At 38.0% G+C, this 21,124-nt stretch overlaps 1 protein-coding gene and 1 pseudogene across 1 annotated transcript in view; one reads left to right on the top strand and one right to left on the bottom strand.

The window, feature by feature from the left end:
* Positions 1–21,124, top strand: part of SRP72 (signal recognition particle 72) — a 56,261-nt gene that overhangs the window by 26,454 nt on the left and 8,683 nt on the right. The window contains exons 5-19 of the mRNA XM_030888566.2: positions 1,465–1,585; positions 3,706–3,829; positions 4,576–4,719; positions 4,799–4,910; positions 7,742–7,773; positions 9,020–9,144; positions 9,230–9,287; positions 11,186–11,317; positions 12,116–12,244; positions 13,466–13,538; positions 16,310–16,374; positions 18,004–18,099; positions 19,162–19,265; positions 19,408–19,485; positions 20,194–20,331. Of these exons, the coding sequence (XP_030744426.1) occupies positions 1,465–1,585; positions 3,706–3,829; positions 4,576–4,719; positions 4,799–4,910; positions 7,742–7,773; positions 9,020–9,144; positions 9,230–9,287; positions 11,186–11,317; positions 12,116–12,244; positions 13,466–13,538; positions 16,310–16,374; positions 18,004–18,099; positions 19,162–19,265; positions 19,408–19,485; positions 20,194–20,331 (1,531 nt within the window). The remainder of the gene's footprint in view (positions 1–1,464; positions 1,586–3,705; positions 3,830–4,575; positions 4,720–4,798; positions 4,911–7,741; positions 7,774–9,019; positions 9,145–9,229; positions 9,288–11,185; positions 11,318–12,115; positions 12,245–13,465; positions 13,539–16,309; positions 16,375–18,003; positions 18,100–19,161; positions 19,266–19,407; positions 19,486–20,193; positions 20,332–21,124) is intronic.
* On the bottom strand, positions 5,547–5,679 carry LOC115873462 (annotated as a pseudogene).

Below are 21,124 nucleotides of genomic sequence, written 5' to 3'. Positions count from 1 at the left end.
AGACTGCTGTCTCTCTTCCCCTATGGTTTCTGTTGTTCATTCCCCTGGAAGGGTGTGTGTGTGTCCTTTATTTGTGGATCAATTGGTTCCCCCCTCCTCCCCTCCCCTGTAGTTCATTCCCCTGGAAGGAGGGGGTGGTGGTGGTGGAGGTGGTGGGTGGTGGGGTGTGCTTTATTTGTGGATCAATTTTGTGTGTGTGTGTGTGTGCTTTATTTGTGGATCAATTGGTTCCCCCCTCCTCCCCTCCACATTTTTCCCCTAACCCCTTTACTACACAACTCTTAATAGGGACCTGCTGGATTTTTTCTTTGTTTGCCCCCCACCCCACCCCCCATTTGTGAATTACTTGCTTTATAGCTCAGATCGTCAAGTTTATGTTCAATTCATAAAGGCTTGGCTTCTACTGAGCATTGCAATCACATCTACTTCCTCCCTGTGTTTTCCTGTTTCCATTCTCTTAATCCTCTGTGCTTTGTCCTTGGGTAAATGCGCCCCTTTTTTAACTGACTGAAGCACATAGTCTTGGTGTTACCACCAGTCCCTATCCAACCTGTAAGCCTGGTCTTAATAACTGTGCCTTTTGTTCTATTTGTTGCTTCCACTCTGTCCTGGACCTTCTTTTTCAGACCAGGGAGTAGTGGTAGCTGGCACCATCCGGTCAAGGTTGTAGAGACCAATTGCAACCACGTGTCTGATTTATTTTTTTCATTACTCTTTTCTCCAGCTGGAGATATCCTTCATTTTTAATACTCCCAGTATTAAAATATTAATACTCCCAGTATTTACTAAAGACTTGTGTTCAGAAGGTGCAGTCTGTATTTATTAATATTTGAAGTTTAGTGATTAAGACAGTTTGTTCATTCAAAACAAACTGTTGCTGTATTAACACAACAGTGGACAGTGACAGTGGTGACTGCGCACACTTCGGGTGACTTAAGGCATGGAGGAAAGTGGCAGTCCTTAAGAATTATTTGAGGCACACAACAGCAAAACTTGGCTTGAATTAATTTTTCTCAACGGGTAGGTCTTCACCAATATCATACAGCAGGTGAATTTTGATCAGCAAAGGTAATCAATCTATTTTCCAATATATATTTTCCTAATTGGTAGAAATTACTTTGCTTCCTAGCCTGAGAATTATACCCCTGTAGTTGTCCAAGAGCAAGAGGAGACATTCTGGTCAGCCACACCCAGTGTTTGGCACTGAAACTTGGCCACCTGTGTTTCTCTTTGGATGTCTTAGATGAAGGGAAAAATTTTAAATGGGGTTTTAGAATCATTATCAGCAAAAAAAGTTGTCCTGAGTCATTCTTGTTGAAGTTTATTAAATTAAAAATGAAAATAAGTTTTTTTAGTGCTTCTAGTAATCATTTCTGCTGCAATAAAATTTGAAATTTTATGTCATGAGATGGGGTTGGAAATGTACTAAACATGTGCAATGACTCTCATGAAAGTGATGTCTAGTCTTGCAGATCAACAAGGATGATATAACTGCCCTGCACTGTAAAGTGGTATGCCTCATCCAGAATGGAAGTTTCAAAGAAGCCTTGAATGTCATCAACACTCACACCAAAGTGTTGGCCAAGTGAGTGATTTACATGTTTGTTCACTTACTATTAGAAACCCTCTGACTCTTGCACCACAATTCATTCATTTCCTTCCCTTACTTTGCCTGACAAAGTATTTCTGAAATTGGAAGGAGCAATTGATTTTTGTGTCCTCCTTTAGCTTTCAGGAGCCTTTTTTAATTCCCATCTGCCTTTTAAGGAGGCCCTGGTGGCATTGTGGGTTAAGCACTGATAACTGAAAGGCTTGGGAATTCAGATCCATCAGCTGCTCTGTCTATTCCTATAAAGTATTGCAGGTCTCTGTTCTGTAGGGCTGATACCATTACTCAAGGCCTTGAGCTTGTTTTCTGTCTATTGCCTTGAACCCTTCAGCAGGAGTGAGGCTGTTGAGGGATGCCGGGCATAAATGTACCAGGGGTCCTTGGAGGTCAGGGAGAATAACTTGGCAAACATTTATTTATTTTAATCATTTTATTGGGGGCTCTTACAGCACTTATAACAATCCATAAATCCATTGTGTCAAGCACATTTGAATATATGTTGCCATCATAGTTTTCAAAACATTTTCTTTCTACTTGAGCTCTTGGTATCAACTCCTCAAATGTTTTTCCTCCCTCCCCCTTAGTTTTTTAAAAAAGGGAGTTGGCAGAGCATGTAGAGTTGGTGTGTAAGTGGTTGTATAAAAGTAGGTAGAGGTCTCCGGGGTAGTTGAGAATTTTGGCCTAACCTCTGCCTTCTGCCATTGAGAATTATTTAGGTGACCATGGTCTGTGGCTAAGATCTTCCAGTGTCAAGAATTATTTTGTAGTTTTCTGAGCATATGACTGGTTCCCCCACCCTGTTGTTAACCTTTTTTTTAAAAAGGTTAGTTTTTTTCCTTTGTAAAATGTATTTTGAAGTGAAGTTTTGCAGTATATTTAATGTGATGGTTTATAAGGAGTAGAACTGCCATATAAAAGGAGGAGGTTATGAGAATTTTTATCTATATTTGCAAAAACACACGCTAGAAGGAGAAACAATACAAATAGTCACTTGTCAGAGGTAAGAGGAAATGATAAATTTGGATTATACTGGGAGCAGATTCTTAGTGAATACTATTTTGTTTTTGTATTTGAATCATAAATATATTACAAGTTGAAAACCAATTTTTATACTATTTCCTAAAAATAGAACAGTAAATAAATGGGACTTTGCTTTCTATTAAATTTTTACCCTAAAATTTAATATGTAGGAAATACTGGTCATTTTACGACACAGGAAAATTTTTAAATGTTTTTTGTCCACTGCCATTGAGTGGCATCCGACTTTCAGTGAGCAACCCACTGTCGGGCAGAGTAGAACTGCTTCATAAATGTGTGAGCGCCTCAATCTTTACGGCATGGGAGGCCTCATCTTCCTCCCTCCGAGCAGCAGTAGGTTACACTATTGGACTTGTGATTGGCAGCCCAGTGCTTGACCCACTGCACCACTAGAGTTCCTTAATGTTTCTTAGAGAAGTCAGTAAAGGCTTTTGCCATTTTCTTCCTCTCAAGTTATGTTCAAAGAGACCTTTCTGGTATAAATATTAAAATAAATGACTTCTTAAATCTATGAATGTCAGCAGTTCTGTGTTTACTAGCTGTTCGGTTAGGCAGGTTGACAACGTTCCTAAGATATTTTGTTTTTCTTTGCTAATCATTTGCTTCTTGAGCAAATGAAAAGAAACCTTAATGAGTTAAGTGAGTGATTGATATATATATTAAGATGATTGATATATATATTAACTCCCAATTAATAATAAGTTTTTTAGAAAATCAAAGTAATCCACTTAAAATAGTGTTCTGATTGTCTTTGTTACTAAGAAAATTTATTATATAAATAATTCATACTTTTATTTTTAAATGTCAGTTTCTAGAAACCAATAATTTGAATAAGAATATGCACGCAGGCATGTGCAAGACTGGGGAAATGGGAATAATACCATTTAAAGCAACTAACTGGCAATGTGACTTTGGGGCATGGCAGTAACATTTTTGAGCTTCCTCATCTGTTGTTATATTAAATGAATACTATTGATCAGGTGCTTAGAACAATGTCTGGCATTAGCGAGTGTTCTGCAGTAATAGCTTCTAATCAAATATCTGTTTTAATTTTTCAGTAATTCTCTTTCCTTTGAGAAGGCATATTGCGAGTACAGGCTGAACAGAATCGAGAATGCCTTGAAGACAATAGAAGGTGCTACCCAGCAGACAGACAAACTAAAGGAGCTGTATGGACAAGTGGTAATTGCTGCTTTCAAATACCTGTCGATCATCTTCCTGAATGAGCGTGGCTGTACCTAGCAGGGAGCAGGGGTGCTCCACAAAACTGACCATCAAAGCAGTTTCTTGAAGTTTGAGCCTATCACCTTGTGTTGAACTTCATACAAACCATCGTGTATAGTTAGTGCTCTGTGAACAAATGACTTCCCCGGGGCCGTTTGTTCCCTAGGATAGTTTGGACTTTTTAGTTGGAAAGATGAAAACCAGTAAGCCTAGATAGTAAGTAAGATTAAATATAGTGAAGTTTTCAGAAATATTAAACGCTTCTGTTAACACCTGATCTTGTCTTTGTTTGCCTAAGGACAATTAACATTTTGTGCTACTACTTTTTATAGGCAAGCTTAGGTATTTATGCAGGATTGCATTCTTTTCATTTATTTATTTATTTATTTTAGCAGGGTTGCGTTCTGTAGAAAAGTTTTCTTAGACACTTAATTTCAAGAAAGTGGGTAAGAAAAAAAATATTTTCCTATACCAATAATTGGTATATTCTTTACCAATTCATATAGTTGTGATTCAAATACTCTTTTGTAAATATTAGTAGCACACAGAACTAAAAAAAAATTAGGAAGAAAAATACATTTGCTTGTCTTCAGTTATGCCGAGTTAAGTTCACATTTAGCAGTTCAAGCAAGGGTTTGTATGGTGTTGCAGTCTTAACACCAACTTCTCTTCTGATTGTTTGCACTTGTTCTCTGCCCCATCAGCTGTACCGGTTGGAACGCTATGATGAATGTTTAGCGGTGTACAGAGATCTTGTCCGAAACTCCCAAGATGACTATGATGAGGAAAGAAAAACCAACCTTTCTGCAGTTGTTGCAGCTCAAAGTAATTGGGAAAAAGTGGTTCCAGTGAGTAACCTGATGTACTGCTAGAGCCATGAACTATTACGCCTGTGTAGTGTGTGACTGGTATTTTGCTCCCTGGCAGGACAACCTGGGCCTCCAAGAAGGCACATATGAATTGTGCTACAATGCTGCATGCGCTCTGATTGGACAGGGCCAACTGAACCAGGCCATGAAGATCCTACAAAAAGCCGAAGGTTGGAAGCTTAAAAAAATTTATGTGTGCAAAAATTAGCATCTTACCTAAGTTTGCAGTGTATCGCCACAGTTGCACTTTTTTTTTGTGGAGTTATTAAATGAAGGTGATGAATGCAGTGAGAATTTCTCAAATATCCTCTGCCCTTTCTCTTGTTTTGTTTTTTTTTTGACACTATTTCTTCAATATTTTTCTGAACCCTAAACCAACCTACTTGTTCATTTTCAGTTGTGCCAGGCCTTAAACTTAGAATTTTGAGGCGTAGGTGTTTTTTTAAAAAAATACTTTTATTTGGGGCTCTTACATCTCTTACCACAATCCATACATTTCTCCAGTGTGTCAAGTACATTTACACATAAGCCGCCATCATAATTTTCAAAGCATTCTCTTTCCACTTGAGCCCCTGATATCAACTCCCCATTTCTCCCCCCCCCACCTACCCTCCCTCATGAGCCCTTGATAAGTTATAAATTATTTTTTCCATAATTAAAAAAAAATTTTTTAGGCATAGGTTTTTGAGCAAGTTAATATGAATGTTAAATGTAAATTTTTTTTCCACTCCCCTCCCCTCCCCCCGTTAAATATAAATTATATGAGTTTTTATTCAAGCACTTAATATGTCATAAACAATGATAGTCAATAGTCATAAAAAGTTAGAACTATGCATATACAACTTTTGTACACTGACAGCACCAGTCAGGCACATTTGCATTTCATTTAATATGTCCCTATAATTACACTTGATCTTAGCCAAAAGGCCGAGAAGCAATAATATGTCCTTATAGTTACATGCTTTGAAGTCTTTAGGGGAAAAAAATTTTTTTAGAGCACTTAAGTCTGCTCTCAATTCCTGAAATATGCAGGCCTTTCTGCATCACTTTTCCTTGTTGTAAGGAAATGCAGTGAAGTGCTGGACATAAAAAGCTGAAACTGGGTGTTCTGCTGTTAAATGTTGAGAGGGCATCATTAAGAAATAACAATGGGGCGAATCCAGGGCGGATGATCCCTTCAGGACCAGTGGTGAGAGTGAAGATGCCGGGAGGGTGGAGCGAAGGTGGGGTGGAAAGGGGGAACCGACTACAAGGATCTACATATAACCTCCTCCCTGGGGAACGGACAACAGAAAAGTGGGTGAGGGGAGACGCCGGACAGTGCAAGAGATGACAAAATAATAATTTATAAATTATCAAGGGTTCATGAGGGAGGGGAGAGCAGGAGGGTGGGTAAAATTATGAGGAGCTGATACCAAGGGCTTAAGTGGAGAGCAAATGTTTTGAAAATCATGAGGGCATTGAATGTACAAATGTGCTTTACACAATTGATGTATGTATGGATTGTGATGAGTTGTATGAGTCCCTAATAAAATGATTTAAAAAAACAACAACAAAAAAACCGGAACTGATTACAAGGATCTACATATAACCTCCTCCTTGGGGGATGGACAACAGAAAAGTGGGTGAAGGGAGACGTCAGACAGTAAGATAAAACAAAATAATTTATAAATTATCAAGGGTTCATGAGGGAGGAGTGAGCAGGGAGGGAGGGAAAAAAAATGAGCTGATATCAAGGGCTCAACTACAAAGCAAATGTTTTGAGAATGATGATGGCAACAAATATACAAATGTGCTTGACACTATGGATGTAAGTATGTGATAATAGTTTATGAACCCCCAATAAAATGATTAAAAAAAGAACAACAGTTGTTTAAGACCCATCACTTCCTGATCACACCAGGTATTGGTAGTGGTATGGGGAAAGGTCATTCTACATTGCCGTTCAAGGAATCCTTGTAGACTGAGTTGCGTTGCTAACTTCAAACCCACCAGCTGCTCTGCAGGACAAAGAGGAGACTTCTTTCCCATAAATGTTTACAGCCCTGGACACCTCACAGGGCAAATCTACTCTGTCGTAGGTTGGTTGCCGAGGGTGGGAATGGACTGGATGACAGCGAGCTCCACTGCTGCTGGAGGATAGTCAGGCAGACTTAACTTGGCAATGGACTTTGTGTAGCAAATTTTCAAATTTGTTAGTTTCTTCAGTTAGTAATTCCAGTTCTAGGAATTCATCTTAAGGGAGTATTAGATAAATTTATGTATAGATCTATAACTATATAAGTGTTTATTTAAAGATGTTCATTACAAAAATTTTTAGAAGTATCCTGAATTTCCATCATCATAGTTTTGCTACATTTTACTGCAATCACAAAATAGATAACCATGCAATCATTAAAACTAATAATGTAGGTCTATGCTTATTACAATACAGAGATATCCAGAGCAAATAAATTGGGGAAAGGAGTCTTCAAAGTACTGTGTATAATATTCCACTCTCATTTAAAAATACATCTGCATTTACTTAAAAAGTCGACTGACTTACTATATGTTAGCAGTGGTTATCTCTAGGTGCGGTTAGGGTGTTTTTACCCTTTTCTATGGCAGTTGACAATAAACCAGACCTTGTATTTATAATTTTTTTTTTCACATTTATAACTTTTTAGAATTCTGTTCTTTTTTTTTTTAATCGTTTTATTGGGGGTTTGTACAACTCATCACAATCCATACATAGATCTATTGTGTCAACCACATTTGTACATTTGTTGCCATCATTAAGTTCCTCTTAAAATACTTTTTACAGGGTTGAGACTACAAATGAAGGAAGAACAAACTAGAATAAGCGACTGGTGATGCTTTTGTAGTGTATTTGATGTTAATTATACATTTCTGATTTGCTTGTCATTAAGATTATTTTAGAATCTTCTGCCCGAGGATTAAATTGTGAAAGGGAATGGCAATTACCAGTAATGTTAATTTTAAAACAATTCTTCTCCTCTAGATCTTTGCCGCCGTTCACTGTCAGAAGACTCTGTAAGTAGTTCATGGTTGGTAAACCCCAAATTCGCACTGTAATAGAAATTACCAGTAATAGCAACCTTCCCTGTAGTATTTGATGGCTTGTAATACATGGTGTTTCCCTAAAGAGAAATCAAAGTAAAAGCTCTTTTGCTCAGTTAACTGATCTATTTAGTTGAGAAATCACGATACAAACTAGTTAACATTCTTAGACACTTTACTTTCAATTTTTATAAACACAGATTCATGCTCCACATTTAGAATGTCTTTGAGTATGATTCTGCTCATAGGAATTTCATATAAGATTCCTACATAAACTATACATACTCTAACATGCTTTCTAGTTTGGTTTTTGTTGAAGTAGATTATTATGTTAAAGCTATGGGTGGTTTTATTACAAAGTCTTTGTAAATACAAACATCAGATATTTTCCCATTTTCTGGCTAGTACCTAATTAAATAGTAATTTTCATTAAACACTTTATTTTTTAAAAAGATTTTGTCAAGTCTTTATGAGTATTCATTATGAGTTTGATTGAAATAGGTCTTTTCACCTGTCTTGTTCTTTTCTAGCTGTAATATTTAAATTTTGTAATTTCTGTACCAAACACGATTGGTATGAATTGATTTAGAAATACTCATTTCTTTACTCTTAGTCAGCATGCTCTCAACAGGTGAGAGAGCTGGAGTGCTTTCTGGTGCAAGAATAATACCTTCTAGCGTTTAGCTTTCATTGTACCGTGGACACCAGTCAGCTTTTCTGGAAAGAGTGGAGAATGTACGTTAGTCTGCGAGTTAGTTAAGAGAGCCTCTGCTTTAGTGACAGCTTCCAGCTTTCAAATTTCTTGTGCAGTAGTAGTTAGAACCTTCTGCTTTTAGAATTTGGTAGAATTGAGAGCAAAACACTTTTCAAATATGTTCTTATAAGAAAATTATTTTTCAAACATTTCAGAATATAATTGTATAAAGCTAAACTTGTTTGCTTTTATTTTAGATTTTAAAAAAGCACTTCTTGGGTTTTTTAATGATTGATAAAAAGTATTTCTGAGTTTGTTGACGCGTTCTTCCAGAATCTGTCTTTTGCCATTCTCGGTTAAAACAGTTCTGTTTGGAGGACAGGTCCCGTATTAGAGAATGAACTCTAAGGGAAAATTCTTGGTTGTCTTAATGTTGCTTGTTTGTCTTACACACAAGTAGATTAGTTGGGAACTGTGCGCAGCGTTTTGGAGAATTTACAGAAAAAACGTTTGTTCTCCATTTAGGATGGGACCGAGGAAGACTCACAGGCAGAACTGGCCATCATTCATGGTCAGATGGCCTATATTCTGCAGCTTCAGGGTCGTACAGAGGAGGCACTGCAACTTTACAATCAGATAATAAAACTAAAGTATGTTTATTAAAATCAAATGCTTTTATTGAGAGATTCCTTTGAACGGTTTGTGCCTTTTTTAACCAATATTTGTTGTTCACAGGCCAACAGATGTGGGATTGCTAGCTGTAATTGCAAATAACATCATTACCATTAACAAGGTATGGACTATCCGTGGCTTCCTCCACTGCTGGCAGATTAAACTCAATTCTGCCCTTTGTTGGGTCATTTTCTATGACAGTGAAAGTCCATTTGTAGCAAAATCATTAAGATCCTCATGATAGTTCTAGGAAATATTCAAATAATTTAAGTAATACAACCTCTTGGTAGTTGTAGATCCTTTAAATCCTTTTCTTCCCCCAGTTTATTGATTTTCTTCTTTCAGTTATTTGTATAACAGAGAATCTGTTCATTAGAGATAAAAATGTACTTGAATCAAATTCTGTGCATGTTTGCAAGTTGCAGATGATTTCTCACCTAGTGCAGAAATGCAAGCTTTTCTTTCCAGTGGGTTTTTTTTTTCTTTTTTTTATATTTTTTTAGATCGTTTTATTAGGGGTTCATACAACTCTTATCACAATCCATATGTACATCAATTGTGTAAAGCACATTTTTACATTCATTGCCCTCATCATTCTCATCTAGTGGTTATTTTTGAAGTACAGTTAGGATCATTGTTCTTGTTGTCACTCTTTCTGGTGGTAAAATATTTCAAGTATGTATGCAGGCAATCTTAATTTTAAAATAATGTTACTAATCAGATTGATCACTATTTGAAACATTTTGTTTCATGGAAAAATGTCATGTTGAGAGTGAACTCTGAGTCAGTTGGAAACACGAACGGGATCCCGTCATTCACATTTGGGTTCTCTGGGTGTACCGATTGATTTTTCCGTCGTGTTTTAATTCTTGGTAATCCTTTTAGATGCCAGTACTTGCCTTGGAATTGTAGCAAAGTGGAATAATTTGTATAAGGTCATAGGCAGCGAAGGATAGAACTCGGATTCCGACCTGCTCCTTGATACCCCTCTCCTCCTAGAGCAGGACAGCATGGGTCTGCACAGGTGAAGTGATGGCAGGAAGAAGGAATTGCGAGCCACTGGCAGGTGTAGGTTCCAAAGTTCATAGACCTGCCTGTGCATGTGGCCGGGCTTCAGAGCCGTGCAGAGGTTTTCAGCGACTTCTTCCTTCGAAGTGGGGAGCTAAAATTCCGCCTAATGTTGGAATAAAAAGTAGGCATGTTAATTTTTTTTCTGTGTATTTTATTACTCCAATACTTGATGAAAGATATACTCTCAGCTTGGCAAATTTGAGCCAATTTGAAATCTAAGCAACAGCATAAGCAAATGTACATGTGAAGATATATTTATGAGTGGTAGGGGGAGAGTGAACAACAGATTAGAGGATATATACGTGTTGGCTAGTAAAAAAAAAAAGTCCAGGAGAGTCTTGAAAATAAAATTTTTGAACAATAAAGTACCATGATAGCAAAGTTGAAGAAATTCAAGCATGTGTGTTTGTATGTGGGAGCTTCAAAAAGTTTGTGGAAAAATACATTATCTTTTAATTCCATTTTTCTGTATGAACTTTTTTGAATGTCCCTTGAATACATACACACATAGTGGTAAATTTTAATTAAAGATATTTTGTTCAAGTCTGTCAAAAAACCGCGAAACAACCCTGGTGGGGAGGGAGAGAAAAGGGAGGAACTGATAAAGTTGGTTGGCTCAAGTAGAGAGTAAATGTTTATAGGATGGTGATGGCAACATATGTGTAAGTGTGCTTGATACAGTTGATGTGTGGATTGTTGTAAGAGCTGTGGGAGCCCCTAGTGAAAAGATTTAAAAGAAAAAAACTAGCAAAGACCCTAATATAAACATTTAATGTATCTTAAAGGAGAACGAAGCACCCCATCCAGGTAGATATATGCTTGTCCAAGCGCTTTTGTCTCATGTTTGTGTGGAATAATGAAATGAAGACATAATGAGGCTGTGATGCACTAACAAAGTTAATATCTGAGATTTGTTAATTGTGGGTGAAATTTGCTCTTCTTTATCAGGACCAAAATGTCTTTGACTCCAAGAAGAAGGTGAAATTAACCAATGCAGAAGGAGTAGAGTTTAAACTTTCCAAGAAACAACTGCAAGCTATAGAATTTAACAAAGCTTTACTTGCCATGTACACAAACCAGGTAGGTCAGAGACCTTGGGTTCCTGGGCTAACCCTTTAAGAACTTGGCGTATGAGTCTCATCTACTTTTATTTGTAATATGTCCTTTGCTTTAAACATGTGTTTGCATGTCCTTGAGAATGCCATATAACCGATTTTGCTAAGCAAGCAATTTGCCTAACTCTTTGTAAAGACGTGGGGCAGATTTAAGAGGGAGGACATAGAATTAAGTCATCCCTTTACCTTAAATGATTTTCTCACCACCTGATTTCAGATCTCTGATTTAAACAAAATTAAGGTAGCAGTGATATTGAGCATGATTATAGATTTAAGATTCATCTTGCGTAAATCACGTCCATTTACCAATATTGGATAAATCCTATTTTAATATGCATTCTAATAACATTCTGACTTCATGGTTTTATAGAGCAGAGGTTTCTGGGAGAGTGAGAGGCAGTAATATTTTATGCAGAACTGAGTCGTTATTCAATATGATAATGAGATACATGTGCATTTAGGTGAAAATAAAATATTTTGTTTGAAAGCAGATGGTTACTTTGGAATTAATTAAGCACATAAATGAATGTTTAGTCAAACTTGTCCTTTATTAAATAATTCTAGAACTCATCAGTAAGCAGGAATTTTTTTTTATAGGGAAATTGGCAATAGACTCTATAAACTACTTTTATCCTAGTTAGTTCGTCAGTTGTTATTTTTAAAAACGGGTTTCTTCTTACTGCCTCCTTCATCTGTCTTGTCTTTCATTTTGTCATTTACTGTTTAACTAACTAACTTATTTTGGGGGGGGGTTGTCTTTTAGGCAGAACAATGCCGCAAAATATCCTCCAGTTTACAGTCCCAAAGTCCTGAGCATCTCCTGCCTGTCTTAATCCAAGCTGCCCAGCTGTGCCGTGAAAAGCAACATGTGAAAGCAATAGAGCTGCTTCAGGTAAAGGAATTAGTTGAATTTTTAACGAAGAAACTGTTAGGCAGTTGCAGCCAGCTTCATGTTCACTATGCTGCAATAACCACGCCTTTGACGGGAAAACTAAACCCCTTACAGATTCTAAAGTGCCGCTTGCTTTAGTTCAGTGGTTTTCAGCCTCCTTTCACAGGGGTCGCCTGATTTGTAACAGTAGCAAAATGACAGTGATGAAGTAGCAACGAAAATAATTTTATGGTTGGGGGGTCACCACAACATGAGGAACTGTATTGAAGGGTCGAGGCATGAGGAAGGCATGAGAACCACTGCTTTAGTTCATTCTTGGATTAGAGGTTTGCTGTTTTATGGAAGTATGTATTTTGCGAATGTTTTCAACAAAACCAGACAAATGCTTGTACTTGACAAAACTTGAGGCTGAGTTTCTGGTTTGTCTCCAGTGTGTCATTCTGGAGCATGGTTACTTTTTTTAAAAAAAATCATTTTATTAGAGGCTCATACAACTCTTATCACTATCCATACATATATCACTTGTGTAAAGCGCATTTGCACATTCATTGCCCTCATCATTCTCAAAACATTTGCTCTCCCCTTAAGCCCCTGGCATAAGCTCCTCACTTTTTCCCCTTCCTCTCCGCTCCCCCTTCCCTCATGAGCCCTTGATAATTTATAAATTATTATTTTGTCTAATTTGCCCTGTCCGACGTCTCCCTTCACCCACTTTTCTGTTGTCTGTCCCCCAGGGAGGAAGTTATATGTTGGTTACTTCTTTTTAATAATGTCAACCTGTAAGCCCCCCTCCAAATTTCCAAACCATTATGGAGAAACTGATTTGTTCATCAAAGCAGATCAGCAGTTAGACTACACATTTGATTTTCTTGAGATAGTTGAGAAGTAGGACAAGATAAAATTAAGACCATCCTAAGGGGCCATGTTAACTTAGCAAAGACTCATCAGTGAAGAGGTGTCATTTATAGGATTGTCTTTCTTTAAAAAAAGAAACTCGAATTCTTTGTATTATCCTCATTAGTACTTCCCTACTATTGAAAATTTATAACACAGTAGGTATTAAACTTTTATTGAAGTTAAAATTTTGGTCTAAAACCAGAAACTTTATCTGTTACTGCTAGGTTTAAGTTTTTAGACGGCGGAGATCAGTAATTGTTATGTATACAGTTGGTTGGGTCAATTAAATGTGATTTTCTTTTCCCCTCAACTAAAATATTTTAGGAATTTTCGGATCAGCATCCAGAAAATGCAGCCAAGATTAAGCTGACCATGGCACAACTGAAAATTTCCCAAGGTATTGCGGCTAGTGTTTAGCATTATTCCAAGGCAATTTAAAGAGAAATGTGATGTAGTGATTCTGAAGTGGTTGTGAACTTAGATTTGTATATTTTTGTGTATTGGGTGAAGCATTAGTTTTCTTTCATTTGTGAAGCTAGGTTGTGAGTGACCTTAGATTTGATAGTGGGGAGTGATTTTCCACCTAAGCCTGTTTCAACCTAATCCTCTGTTTCAGAAGACTACGCATAGTCATCTAGCCTAGGTAGGTCATGTGTAAACATGCTTCTGTGTAAAACGAGGGCTGGCTCTGCATCTCAAGGAGCCCTGGTGGTAGAGTTGGTTGAGTTGGGCTCAAGGTCAGCAGGTTGAACACACCTGATGCTCCAAGGAGGCTGAAGATTTACTGTCTCCTAAAACCCAGCGGGGCAACTCTACTCTGTTGCTATGGTTTGGAATTAGCTTGAGGTCAGTGGATTTGATTTGGTTTTATATTCTAGTTTTCAGGATTTCTTCCCTTTTATTCTTCACTTGAGGAGGCCTGGTGGTTGCAATTTGGACTGCTAACCTCAAGGTCAGCAGTTCAAAATCACAAGCTGTTTCTCAGGAGAAAAATGGGGCTTTCTACCCTCATAGAGAATTAAGTCTCTGAAATTCGCAGGGGCAGTCTGACCTTGTCCTACAGGGTTGCTATGAGCCATCATCGACTTGATGGCAGTGAGTTTGGCTTTTGGTATTCTTCATTTATATTTCATTAACTGTTTGTTTGAGGGGGAAAGACTAGGGGATTTAATGAGAACTGGCATTTTGAACCAACATGAGCTGTGTCTTCCAGTGTGGTAGCTACTGCTGACATGTAGCTATTTTAATCTTAATTAAGAAGAAAATGTAAAGTTCCTCAGCTGCACTAGTCACGTTTCAGAAACCTAGTTAACGGCATGTAACTAGTGACTACAGTGTTAACAGTGCAGATACAGGATGCTTCCATCATCAGCCCTGGCATAGACCATACATTCTGAATAGGGCCAGTAATTTGGTTTTGGAGGAAATGGGAAAAAAGAGAGAGAGAGAGAGACCTGTGACCTCCTAGGGCCACAGTATATGAAACAGATGTGTCCTTTCTCTTTGATAGTAAATTTTAAATGACATTGATGTGGTGGGGGCTGGCAGTTAAGAAAGAGGTCTGTAAAGACTTCTTACTGTTAAGTGCCATCAAGTCGATTCTAATCCAGAGAATAAAACACTATCCAGTCCTGGCCCATCTTCACGATTGTTCTGTTTGAACCCATTGTGGTAGCCTTTGTTACTCAGTCCATCTCGTCAAGAGCCTTACTCTTTCACTGACCCTCGACTTTTACCAAGCATGATGTCCCTTTTCCAGGGACTGGTCTCTCCTGACAACGTGTCCAAAGTACATGAGACAAGGCCCCACTCCGCACTTCCAAGGAGCATTCTGGGTGCACGTCTTTCAGGACAGATGTGTCTTAGTGGGGGGCACAGTATAAACAAAGATTACATTAGAAATACGGCTAGTCTCCCAGGCCTGGCATTCTCCCGTTTCCTCACTCTGGCCTGTCTTTTGTTTCCTCACCCTTCCTTTGCTTGCTCTCCCTCGTAGCCGCTCTTCCCTCATCTGGTTTCAGTTTACTTTCCCAAGGAATATTGTGCCGAAATGACTAGAAAAGAGCCTGTCATTTGTTCGGTTTTAGTTTGCCTTTCAGAGACTTTTGAAGGTTTGTTACATTATTGAAGTTTACAATGAGTGGGAATTCAGAATTTAACTCCATAGTAAACGTTCCATTGTACTAGTGTCTACAGTGCTGATCCCCCAAGGTGTTTACAGGAAGACCCCTATGGTAATAATTGCTTTTAGTAGAAAAATACCAGACTAGTTCTAAGGAGTTGGAAATTAAGAGCTGTCCTAACGTTTCAACTCTTACAGGATACTATTCTGCTTCATTCACTCCTAGGTTCCTATGCCCTCATGTCCCAGAGTTCTGTGATTCCTTGCAATGTGCCACAGAAACTCATGAAATTTTGAGGAAATGTCACGTGATTGTGGGTGATGTTCAATCCCAAATCTGAAGGTCAGGCAGAGTCAAGTCAAATGCAGGGGCCGGACCAGAATTGCCCCAAAGTCACAGCAAGTCGTCTTGGCTTCTCCCAAAACGCAGTCAGGACAAAGAGTTGTGGCTTTCCAAGTGATGTGGGTTAGAACTATACAGTGGCACCAACCCTGATGCCCATCCAGGGATAACAAAGGATGGTGTCTTCAATTACTCCCTCTAGGAAAGTAATCTTACAGATATCCCCAAGGAAACAAAGGTCATGGCTTGGTTCAAACTGTCTACTAAAGGCAGGTTGTAATAGCAGATCTTGTCCCTTAGAATAGCAGAGAACATGGGACTGTAGCCACAGTGTGGAGTCCAGAATGAGACTAGACCCCAGGAGGAGCTCTGGCTAGAGGGCCATGCTGACCGACTACAGTGCATCCACACCTTCGGGTTAAGTCTGCAGAAGGGAAAGTGAGCTCGGCAGACCGCGAGTTGAAGTTTGCTCTGGCGGTAGTTCTGCCGTTAGCTTTCTTTGTGACGGAAGTTACGCACGCATGTTTCTCTTTGGAACCCTGTAAAAAGAATGAACAGAGCATAGCTTGAATATTAGCGGTATTACAAGATGGTGTTTGTTTGCTTTCCTAAGTAGTGAGGCAGAAGTAGGGAATTCCTTGTATTTTTTTTTCATAATATACTTTCTTCAATGAAATGCTGAATTTGTTTTTATTTTCTTAAGGAAATATTTCCAAAGCATGTCTAATATTGAGAAGCATAGAGGAGTTAAAGCATAAACCAGGCATGGTGAGTTTGTAACGAAAATATTACAAGCCTTAAAAAGGAGTGGGAGTGATAGATCTTTAGTATTTTGAAGTTTCTGTGTATTTGCTTTAATATTTATCTATGTATTTCCTTTATATGTTTGTATAATGTAGGCATGGTAGTTAAAACAACAATTACTGTTTGGCATAAATTTATCTGGTCCTTTGTTTTGTATTGGCTTATTTATTCAGATGTGGCTCATGTTAACACTGAAAGTCATCTTCCGTAACCTAAGACATCTGTAGGGAATTTCTTAGCTTAAATTTTTTTTTTTTTTTTAGCTTAAATTTTTATGTCATCTTTCATTGCAGTTTCTTTTGTGTGAAATCAATTAAGTGATAATGATTAATAGCTTTCAGATATAGATAGAGCTTTACTGATGATTCAAGCACCATAGGTTTAGGTCACTAGTGTAGCTGGGAAAGCATCTATTTGTAGAGACCAATTCTAGAGTGCCATGTGTATCTAGTGGGGCTGTTTTATTCGTTTGTGTGCTCTAGTACAGCGTGTACAGATGTCGATGCATTATGGTAGTGCTACTCTTTAGAAGGATCCGATTTAATCATAATAGTCCAGTTAGTGCACATTAGGATAAAATAAATATGACTGAAAATCAGTTGTTTCTATTATTTAATGCCCAGCTATCTGTTCCCTTTCAAGGAATAGTTATCCCTTTCATCAAGGTTGATGGACTTATTGACATGGAATTATTTTTTCCCCTTGATCATTTTATTGGGGCCCTTATAGATATTATAACAATCCACAAACTAGTTGCATCAGGCGAACTTGTACAGATGCTCCCATCATCATTTTCAAAACATTTTCTACTTGAGCCCTTGGAGTTATATCTAATAGTCATTGTGTTTTTCCTTTTCCTGATTGGTTACTCTGGACAGAAGTTGATCACTTTTCACTGATCTTCTCAGAAAATCCAGCTTTTTGTTGGTTTCTCTTCTGACCTCACTCCTGGTTTTCTGACTCAGTTCAGCCAGCCAAATGGCTGCTTTGCTGTTGCTTAAATTTTGTTACTAATTCTCTGTCTTTCATAGCGTCTTTCATAGTCTCATCATTGGAGTTCAGACCCACTGCTCAGTCTCTTGCCGATCATGCACTTGAGTGTCCCACAATGTCTTTTATATAAGGTTTCTTATATACAATGAGTGCTAATCCTCCATTGCTGTACATAACTTGTGAACTATTCATGAGCACTAGTAGGGTCCCAGACTTATTTGTCCTACCGCCTCCTTTTCAGGAAAAAAATTACTCCTCACTCCCCCTGGCAGTTAAAAACTTTTGTACTATAGCCCATAATCCAGGATAAAATGTCAGTGTCTGCTTTTGCAACCCCCTAGGTTGTTCCAGTGCCCCTCAGGGGTAGTGTTGCCCACTCTGGGAAAGACTGTTCTATAGGAAACTATATATTATAGGTAACTGCCTTTGTATTTATAAAATGGTGTTGTTTATGTCAGTTTCAGGATTAAAGTTATGCTCTGTAAAGATAATATTTTCTTAAGTACTGACAGTGAACCTAGGAGCCTTGTTTGATATTCCAGTGTTTTTCAAAAGTTTATTCTAGAATGGAATTTATTCATTTATTTATCCCTTGGGTAGGTGTCAGCATTAGTGACCATGTACAGCCACGAGGAAGATATTGACAGTGCCATTGAGGTCTTCACACAAGCCATCCAGTGGTATCAAAATCATCAGGTAAGTAAATGGAGTAAGATGTTAAGATGTTTTTGCATAAAAATGAAAAGCTACAGTAAAGATGAAAAACCCTTTACTGTCATTGAGTTGATTCTGACTCACAGCAACTGTGTAGGACAGAGTAGATCTACCCTGGGGGTTTCCGACACTACCAAGAAAGAAGAATGCTATTTACTGTCTCTGGTCAGATTCCTTTTTTAGAAGTATGTTGTATGTGTGCTGTTGAGTAGATTTGATTCATAGAGACCTTACAGAACTGCCCTAAAGGATTTCCAAGGCTACAATTCTTGGGAGCGGATCTTTCTCCGATGTGGCCACAGATGGTTTCAAACAGTTGACCTTTCAGTTAGCAGCCAAACACGTAATCATTGTACCACAGGAGCTCCTTTTTAATAAAGTTATTAAAAACAGTGAATTACAATAAATCCAATGATTGCAACGTGAAAAAAAAATTGTTCATTTTTTCTTCTGAAGCTACTTCATATGTGTGTATGGTCTCAAATATGCATGCTATTAGTCATGATTATATTCAGGAGTTCATCTATAGTAGCTAGAAAGTATGAGTAGGGAGAAATGGACGAATGATAGTTACTACATAGAATAATTGCATGTCATGTCTCTTAATAGGACATTTTAATTTTTTCCCAGTATAAGTCTCAGTGTAGATGGTATTGAAATTAAGATATTTGCACATGTACCCTGGTGGGATTTGTGCTGTTAGCACTGTTAACAGTTTAGGAACATCAGTGCTTTTGGAAGTGCTGTGTTAAATTAATGTTTGACCGTTGTGATTTGAGGGGAGTAGTTCTAGCTGTAGACAACTTGAAAACAGACGAGTTGTGTCCCAAATTCATAATTTGGTGATTACTTGTATTTGTCTCGCTGCTCTTTCCTTGTTTATGTGTATGAATTTGTTCTTATGTTTGCAGGAATACAATAAAACTTAACAACCAGGAATTTAGTGCATAGATACATTGATACTCTAAGGACTATAAAGTTATGAACTTGGTAAATACATGCCTTAAAATCCCCCCCCCCCCACCCTTCTTTTTAAACTTGTAGCCCAAATCTTCTGCTCATTTGTCTTTGATAAGAGAAGCTGCAAACTTCAAACTCAAATATGGGCGGAAAAAGGAGGCAATTAGTGACCTAGAACAGCTATGGAAGTAAGTGCCCAACCCCAAATGTAGCTAAAATAGAAGTCTGTGTTAAGGGTGTTATTTTAATACGAGGAAACGATTAATGCTTTTTATGTTGCGTTCTCCAGTTCTATGAACTGTTCAATAACTTTCTTATTTGTTCCTTTAGACAAAATCCTAAAGATATTCACACTCTGGCACAGCTTATTTCTGCTTACTCACTTGTAGATCCTGAGAAGGCGAAAGCGTATCCTTTCTGTTACTGGGAATATCTTCCATTACCTGTGTTGTGACTCGGGCTTTTCCTATTGTGAATTAAAGCAAGCAAGCAGAAGCTAAGTTCTGAGTAATAAAAGCAAAATTGAGAATTTATGGATTCCCACAAATATCGTGGTAGGTCTACTTGGGGTACAGTTTATTCCAGAAGCAAAAGTTATGTTAAGAACCAGAACAGAGTGTATATCCCTCCAGGTTCAAGTTCAATGGACATTGGGGAAGAGGATCTTATTTTATTTGTACAGTTGTGCATGTTCTGAAGTGCCATCTATTTGACATCTGAGTCACATCTCTTTCTGAATCAATTACTGCTCTGACTAAACCTGGAGGCATCTGATGGGAAGAGTGGGTGCTTAGCAGCCTCAAGTTCTAGCTTTGTCGAGAGCAAGTCTGTGTTTTCTAAGATTCATAGTTAGGCAGTGGAGGTTTTATTAAATGACTTCACTGACATGAAGTCTGCCACTGACTTTAGGAATAAGTGAGTAGAATATGACGCCTTCTTTTAAGAATATGTGGTGTTATAACTGATATGCTGACCTGTTGGTTGGTTATTCTGTAGAAGATTTAAGAACATTTTTTTGCTTTTGATGAAGGGCATCTCTTGTCTCTTTTCTACTGGTACTGTATTGTATTGCCAGACATGTGTGCATTATATTCCTGAACTCCTATTCTATCCCAGTCTTAGTAAACACTTGCCCTCGTCAGACAGTATGTCTCTCAGAGTCGATGTTGAGGCTCTTGAAAATTCTCCTGGTGCTACGTACATTCGGAAGAAGGGTGGAAAAGTTGCTGGCGATAATCAACCAAAGGAGCAAGGGTAATGTTTTCATTGTCACGTACTCTTAAGGCTGAGACCTAACGGTACTTCTTCAGAATCTATTTAAAATCCTATAAGGTGTAAAAATACATTCTCATAAAAATTCCATGTGAGTGAAGTTAAAGTTCTCTTTGTTTCTTTTCTCTTCCCTTTTTTGTGATGAGCCCTGGTGGCGTAGTAGTTGCATGTTGAACTGAAACCCGAAAGGTCAGCAGTTCAAAACCACCACCTACTCTTCAGGAGAAAGGGCTTTCTACTCCTGTAAAGAGTTAGTCTCGGAAACTCGCCAGAGCAGTTGGGTCCCTATGAGTTGGCAGTGAGTTTGGTTTTGCTGTGTCCAGCTTAGATTCCCCCTCCACTGGCACACAATTAACCGCTGATATTTAGTGGATACCCTTTCAGATCTTTTTCCTTGTATTTATACTCAGGTTGTCTAGAAATGTTTTCCTTAGATTGGTGTGTTTTTTCCTTTTGACCTAACTGGACTTATCTTTTATTTCCTGCTTCCAACCTGCTTGCTATCACTTCACCTCAGAGATCACTCCATGTTACTAAATGTAGACATATTTTCTGTACATATATTCTGTATGCTGGATGCATACTACTGTATTTACTTAGAAGGTAGTGATGGTCAGTATTTCTGAATCAAAATTCAGGTGGCTTATTTTGGAGGAAAGCTTCGCCAGCTTTATAACTTAATAAGCGCAGTATAGCTCTGATGTAACACACATTTTACTGCGGGCTTATATAGGATCACAGGGAATCAATCAACTTGCCCGCAATGGTTTGAGTT

The sequence above is a fragment of the Echinops telfairi genome, unplaced genomic scaffold, assembly GCF_000313985.2.
Source record: "Echinops telfairi isolate 266 unplaced genomic scaffold, ASM31398v2 ScPeMD7_7468;HRSCAF=8506_0, whole genome shotgun sequence".
NCBI classification, from domain to species: domain Eukaryota; kingdom Metazoa; phylum Chordata; class Mammalia; order Afrosoricida; family Tenrecidae; genus Echinops; species Echinops telfairi.
This window is presented reverse-complemented; position numbering and strand designations above follow the sequence as displayed.